At 30.7% G+C, this 7,650-nt stretch overlaps 1 protein-coding gene and 1 long non-coding RNA gene across 2 annotated transcripts; one reads left to right on the top strand and one right to left on the bottom strand.

The window, feature by feature from the left end:
* The first annotated feature begins 47 nt into the window (after positions 1 to 47).
* Positions 48 to 698, top strand: LOC111407196 (heavy metal-associated isoprenylated plant protein 5-like). Its single transcript, XM_023036538.1, has 3 exons — positions 48 to 110; positions 218 to 276; positions 377 to 698. Exons 1-3 carry the CDS (start codon positions 48 to 50, stop codon positions 696 to 698), a joined length of 444 nt encoding a protein of 147 aa, XP_022892306.1.
* A 2,423-nt stretch (positions 699 to 3,121) lies between these two features.
* LOC111400489 lies at positions 3,122 to 5,890 on the bottom strand. The gene is made up of 4 exons (XR_002703839.1): positions 3,932 to 5,890; positions 3,645 to 3,851; positions 3,360 to 3,541; positions 3,122 to 3,256 (listed from the first exon to the last, which is right to left on the bottom strand). It is a non-coding gene; the product is annotated as an uncharacterized LOC111400489 (long non-coding RNA).
* Between the last annotated feature and the right edge of the window lie 1,760 nt (positions 5,891 to 7,650).

The raw sequence follows: 7,650 nt of genomic DNA on the forward strand, positions 1-7,650 counted from the left end.
TAGTTAATAGCGCAAGAAAATGGAGAAAGAGTGTCAGATTCAAAGCAATGGAGAAATATTGCAGTGGAAGTGGCATAGCAGTGAAATGGAGAGCGAAGAATTGCTATAGTGTATTTGAATGGAATAATTTACTATTGTCAAACCCGTTTCAAATCGATTTAATGCGAAAATCAGTGTGACAAAAATGAATAGTAAACATCAGATTCTCTCTTTTAAGGTAAAGAGGGATTTTACTGAAATTGAAGCCTCTAACGGAGACATTGACGGCATTATAGGGTATGAAGATACTAAAATAGACAGAAAGAAGGATTTGATGACAGTGATTGGATCAATGGACATGGAGGTTCTAGCTAAGTCTCTGAAGAAACATTTGAAGAAAGAGGTTGAAATTCTACCTCCCAGAAAGGAAGGCGGTGGCGGTGGTGATAAGGGGAAAGTTTGACGATGATAAGGGAAAGGGTTGCAGCAAAGAAGGTGGTGATGGTGGTGGTGAGAAGGAGAAGGATGGTGGAAACAGCAAGGAAGAGGTTGGTGGAGAGAACAAGTTAGAGATGGTCCAGATGGGGAATCCATATCCGTGTATGTACGGGTCGGGTCAATTGGGTGAGCAGTTTCAATACCATCCACAAGGATATGGACCCTACCATGCGCCTCAAATATTTAGTGACGAGAACCCAAACGCTTGTAGTGTTATGTGAAGGAAAGGAAGGGAAATTTGTACATGAAAGAATAGAATGGTAAGTAATTAGGTTTCTTTAATGAGGTGTTAAGGCTTCGATAGAATTAATTATGTTTTGTTATCTTTCTAATTTTGTATCCTCTTCTTATAGTCGTTGCATTAGTTTCGATGCATTTGATTAATTTGTTTGACGCTACGGATCAACGTCGACTCATAACTCATCTCATTTTAAGATTCTGAGTTACATCTTAAAAAGTCATTTTATTAATAGGAGTAGTTCAAACCCTATTATATAAGTCTATATTTCGATAAGTAATCGATGCGAGGTTTATTTTTTAACATGTTTCCATAAAATGGTGGCTCGTTTAAATTGACAAAATTCACGTGTTCGTTTTTTGAATCCTAATCGGATGAATTACTCGTTTGAACTTAATTGTGTCTGAAATCATTAAATTTTGAGATTTCATTTTAAAAGATCGATTTTATTAAAAGATGTATTTAAAATTTTTATATATTGATTTATGTTTTGATAATTAATTGATGTAAAAAATTTTCCTTATAAGATATCAACCAGTCATTTCAAATGAAGGATAAATGTAGGTGTGAGCACATGATTACCATAAAATATGTAAATGATGTCATTATGGCATATGCATGCAGCATGTTGTTGCCTAATTTCTTTGTCTACTCGAAAAGAGATGGATACTTTCCAAATGACAAGGAAAAACTATAAGTGTCTGCTTGATTGCAATGATGAAATGTAGGTGGATGGAAAATAAATTTCAGGGAATTGAATTAATTGTCTAGAACTTATTTTCTTTGGAATTGTTAATTAATGTGTTTGATTGATATAATTTTTCAAATAGAAAATATTGAAATTTTCTATCTTTTGGTGTTCATTTGGTTATGTTTTTCATAAAAATTGTCAATTAAATGAACAAAAGTTGTTACAATTGGAGATAAAATTTGTTCTAATTGTCAAAAAAAAAAAAAATCAAGTGGAAAATCAATTCTCACCAAAATCCACAAAACCATGGAAATGCCACATGTATGGAAGAAAGTTGGAAACAAATTCCATGAAAATTTCTTGCAATCAAACACATAAAAATGGTGGGAAAATATAATTTGAATTCCATTTTTCATGGAAAAGGGGCCAATCAAATAGGCCCTAATTTTAGAAAAACAAACAAATAAATCCCTACAATAATCAAATCTTAGCCATTTTGGAACCATTCGTTTTCTTAGTGAATTAAATCATTAACATTAATTCTACACACTATAGAGTAAGTATTTAATATTGCGTAATAAATAAGTCTTTATAATTATAAATAAATAACAAATTATAATCATTTTAGAAATTTAAGATGATTGTAAGACAAGTTCAAGGTAGCAAACTCTAACAAAAAGCCAAGACACAGAGAGAAAATAATATTTTTCTCTGTTAAATTTAGTCCCTATCTAAATCACTTTTTAAATTTATTTTTTTCAAATTAATTTTCAAACACACATTTCATGAGATCGACAACCTTTATTAACTTTTGAATTACACATTTCACCAACTTTTATCAAAATAAACTAAAAATATTTTTATCCAAACAAGGACATAGAATATCATGTACCGTAAGGCTCTTGGGAAACGTTTTGTGCAAACATCATTTTAAAATAGATTAAGGACTTGTTCGGTAGTAATTATAAAAATTGATTTTTTGATCATTAGAGAAAAAGATAAGTCCCACCTGTGTGTGAAGAAGTCAAAAATGACAGTTGAAATAGTGAAATAACAGTAAAAATAATTGATTTTTTGGGGTGAAAAATTGCTTCCAAACATGCAAGAAAATAATACATTTTTTCTTAAGACCATCCTACCCAAATCAAAACTTGATAGAACTACAATTCTGGTTGAATTCGGTTCAATTCTGGATTTTAGAATAGAGAACTCAACAATTTTGATCTAGTTGTCAGTCCTAGCTACAAAATCAAAATTCGATTATGTTCTATTTTTTATTTTTAATAATCTCTCTATAAATCCATGTTTTAATAATCGACCCGATCACCTACTCGAAAAACAGAAAGGGTCAAGGGTTAAAAGGTTGAACCGGAGTCGAACTCGAATTGAACCGGTGACTTATAAAATCAAAATGAAAAATATACACTTATAAAGAAGAGAAAAAAATGAAAAGTAAATATTGAAATCAAATCACAAAACAATCAATTAAGTCAAGTGCTACTCAATCCAATCATATAATTTAAAATAAGTTAAATAACTGACTAAGTCAATAATATAAAGTAAACAATAATGTCAATAAGTGAATATCATGAAAACTTAAATAGCTAAAATTTAAGAGTTTCACATCAACTATTACCAATACAAAAAATGTAATGTAATAATTGGAACAAAAAAGTGCACTAAACATAAAATATTAAATAGTTAAATTTCGCCTTTATCATTTTCATCTATAAGCCTCAATCCTTGATCGCTTCCATGTTCACATGAACCACCAAAACGATGAATAACATCCATTGTATCTAAATCTCCCATCTCTTGAGTATTAATCTCATCCTTATTTTCATTGTCATCTAAAATACAAAATTGCGTAACAATATATTAGATAAAAATATTTGACTAATATTAATAAAAAAAAAAAAAGATAAAAATAATAAGTTAAGATTATTTACGAACCTTGAACATTATCATCAATTTCATGATCATTAACATTGGAAATTGCATTTTCTTCATAAATAGCATTATCTAAGTCTTCGTACTCGAAATCCTGTGGTGGCAGTTCTTCCTCTATCCAAAAGTTTGTCTTGTCAATACACTCATAATCAATTGGATCGTAAGACCTCTTCTTATAATAACGCCTATAAGGTTGTAAATGAGTAGTAGTTAGATAAAGAAAATGTATCAAATAAATGAGTGATTATAATAAACTCTTGACATGGTAAAAAGTTTAAGATTATATACCTATTCTTCAATCGCAAATTATACGTAACATAGACAAGATCATTGAGTCTTTGATGCTCCAATCTATTTTTTTTTTTTTTGTGTGAATACGTTCAAAGACACTCCAATTCCTTTCACATCCCGAAAAAGAAGCTGTTTGACCAAGTATTCGAACAGCTATCTTTTGCAAAGTTGGAGCACTAGATCCACACAATTTCCACCATTCATCTGCATAATTTAATAAAATTAGTTTCAAGCGCTAAGAACTATTAAAAATAAACAATAAATAACTAAATACAATTTCTCACCAGGTTGTAATGATTTTCTAGTATTACATGCAGATTGCCTTCCAAAACTCCCTTCACGTTATAGATACATCCTTATCTCCCCCATTGCTTTTGTCTCATCACCACAAATACTTTTGATTTCAAGCAAATTGAATAGAGCTTGCATGACTTCTACTTTTTGACAAAATCCTTCTTCATAAATGAAAGCAGGATTGAAAAAAATAAGCTGCTGCATGTATGTTAAGACGAACATGTTTATCCCATCGCTCCTTAATCATATCAGTGTAAGGTTTGTACAATCTCTTCTTATTTAAGAATATGTTCTTGATTCCTTTTTGTGCTCCATGCATGCCACCATATATATAACCTAATGAAGGTTTTTCATCTGAATCTACAATTCGTAACAATCTTATAATAGGAGCTACAATTTTCACGACCATCAAGCAATCCTCCCAAAACTTGTTATCCAAGATAATAGAGCTCATGAGTCTTCCGTTTGCGCTTTTTGAAAGCCTATTATTGCCAAACTCTGCAATGCTTGTTTGTGATCATAAATAATTTTCAATGTAATAAAAGTGGTAGCAAAACGAGTCACAGCTGGATGTACAATTTCTCTCCATTCAGGTATTTTTTGCAACCAAGACAAAAAAAAAATTGTGTGATTGTACACAAATATTGTAATTTTCGAAGCACGTAATGCAAGGGAATGTACGTGACGCATACTACTAATATCTTTTAAAATAAGATTCAAATAATGTGCAGCACAAGGAGACCAAAAAATGTGATCATATTTGTCGTGCAATAATTTCCCTGCCGCCACATAGTTAGCGGCATTATCAGTTACCATATGAACCACATTATGAGGTCCAACCCATTCAACTATCTCAGAAAACAAATTACACAATGTTTGAGCTTCTTTCACTACATCTGATGCATCATAAGATTTTATAAATACGATCCCAGAAGAATAATATACTAAAAAATTAATAAAGTTCTATGTCTTTGATTGGTCCAACCATCGGCCATAATTGTACATCCATTATTTATCCACTGACTTCGATAAGTGTCAACAAGCAATTGACATTCTTTCTTGGAATCTCTCAACAAATTAACACGAATGTCATTATAAGATGGACCTTTAAATCCCGGACCAATTGCAACAGTAGCATCTAAAGCAAGGTGAAAATAAGGTGATTGCAAAGCATTAAATGGAATGCAAGCATCATAAAACCACCTAGCCCAAGACATATGAGCTCTCTTTATTGCTTGTTTACCAGCTAAAGCACTCTTTATACTAGGCTGAGATCCAGGAGTAGTCCTTGGAGCAAAATATGTTTCAATGTTGTCATTTGCTTTCCTCTTCCCTTTTTCTTGACTTCGTTTTTCTAAAGACACATGTATTTCTTGAATATCCTCTTCTATTTCCTCTCCTCCAATTTCTAAATCTATATAATCATTCCCAAAAATACAATCATGAGCCTCTTTAGCATCTTGTTTTTTTTAGATATATCATTAAGAACTCCTTGAAATTTAATTCGAACATCAAAATGAACTTTCTTACATTGAGATATTTGACCTTTAATTCCAGCAAGATGGTATTTCATTCTATTAATTCCCCTACCTTTAAAGCTATTGTTGCAATAAAGACAAGTATCACAAACTTTACCGTCAACATCACAACTAGACGAGAAGTGTTCCCATGCAGAATTAGTCTTTGCATGGCTAGAAGGTGTGGAACCTATAGATTGCCTTTCTGAAAACTGAGTATTTTCATCCATCCTAATTACTAAGTAAAAGAAATTAAAATAACCATAGTTAGACATAGTACCATTACCAGTAAAATTTTCAAACCAAGAAACAGTAAGGCAGGAGAAAAAGAGAACAAAACTCAAGTTCCTTTATTGATGGATAAGTTTGGGATTACACAACGGCACAAGTACAACCCAGAATCTAACTAACAATTATATAAATTGTTAGATACAGTGTAAAAAGGAACTTATTGAGAGAAACCAAGCATAATATTCCTTCAACCTTCCAAACGACAAATTGTACTCCTTTGACAAAAATGGAAAAAAAAATTCCAAATAAAAGCACAGGGACTATTCACTTTTCTTTCATTGAGATATTTGACACCAACGTTTTAGAAGACCAAATTTGTATTTCCTATGGGTAGTAAGATTCCAAGAAACCACCATTAACGAAAGCATTTTAGCTTATGTTAAACCTCATCAAAACAAGTCAACAATAATCCAAGAAATGAATAAAGGGCAATATAACATAATTATGTGGAGAAAAGGTTGGGTTTCTGCTCTTCCAAATGCACATTACACCTACGCAACTCCAAATTTGGCAGGGAATAAAAATGTATACAAATTTCAATAAATTTCACATATCAAATATGAAGATTGTTATTCAAAAACTACAAATATATGAAAAGTAAATAATTCTTATTCCTAAATTAATTAGAAAGAACACAATGAAAATCAAGGTATTTAGAAACAAACCAACCTGTTTTAGAAGTCCATTAATGGAAGAACAAGATTTAATTGAAGAACAAAGTAGAGGATTTTGGAATTTACCTTCTATTGATGCAGCCTGTGAAAATGAGAGAAAGACGGGAGTTTGATTTCGATTGAAACAGGGAATAAGGGTTTTTCTTTCTTTTCACAATTTTATTCTAACCGGTAGCGTGTTACGGGTTTATAAAAAACCGGCTGGTCCAATGGGTTCTCAAACGGTTTTTTAATTAAAAGGTTTTCAAAGCTAATCGGACCGAATTTCAGACTGGTTCCCGATTTTCCCGATTGAACCGGAGGGTCCGGTCCGATTTTCAAAACATTGCTATAAATACATACTCTATATAAATGCATATATGTTCAATATCTTTAAAAGTTTTATTGTTTAGAATATAAAGCGTGAAAATGAAATAATAACATTTACGTGACGATTTACACTTTAATTATTATTATTATTATTATTATTATTATTATTATTATTATTATTATTATTATTATTATTATATTTTTCTTATTTTTGAAGTATAAAGAATGGTACTAGAACCTGTGGTTTAATGGAAAACATAGGGACAAATCTGAACAACAACCAATATGTTATGGTATAATTCGATTCCATTTTTCTTGTAGAACCAATGGCTCCATTTTTGTAATTCTCAATGGAATCGTTTAGGTCCGACTCTTAAAATACTTGGACCAAACCACCTTTGCAGGCCCTTATCATTTATAAATAGATTTACTTATGAATAAATAATTTACATACAAATAGAAATCACTTACAAGTAAAATTAATTATAAGCAATTAATATATATATTGTTAAACAAAGTTAAGAAAGAGTTGCGCATATTTTATCTCAAACTTAAGAATTACTTTTAAGCAAAGGGAATTTTTTAGCTTTAATGTAAGAGTAAGAGAAAAATAGTCCAAAACACGTTAGTAGATTAAAAAAAAAAAAAAGGCTGTTCAAAATTTTACTTTTTTTAATCTTACTTATCAAAAAAGAAAAAAAATAAAATCAATACTAATATTTTTTTAATACGGTGTAACATCAAAAATCATATTCAAAGTACCCCGTAATTCACCTTAATATAGTCCTTCCATTTCGATCCTCCATATATGCAACACGGTATACCAAACGTCCTTAAAATATACTGTAAAGCTAGATAACTACTCATGATTTAATATTTTTTATATTTTAAAATATATTGTGAGATCAAGACGAAGAT

This window comes from Olea europaea, chromosome 1 (genome assembly GCF_002742605.1).
Source record: "Olea europaea var. sylvestris chromosome 1, O_europaea_v1, whole genome shotgun sequence".
Lineage (NCBI taxonomy): Eukaryota > Viridiplantae > Streptophyta > Magnoliopsida > Lamiales > Oleaceae > Olea > Olea europaea.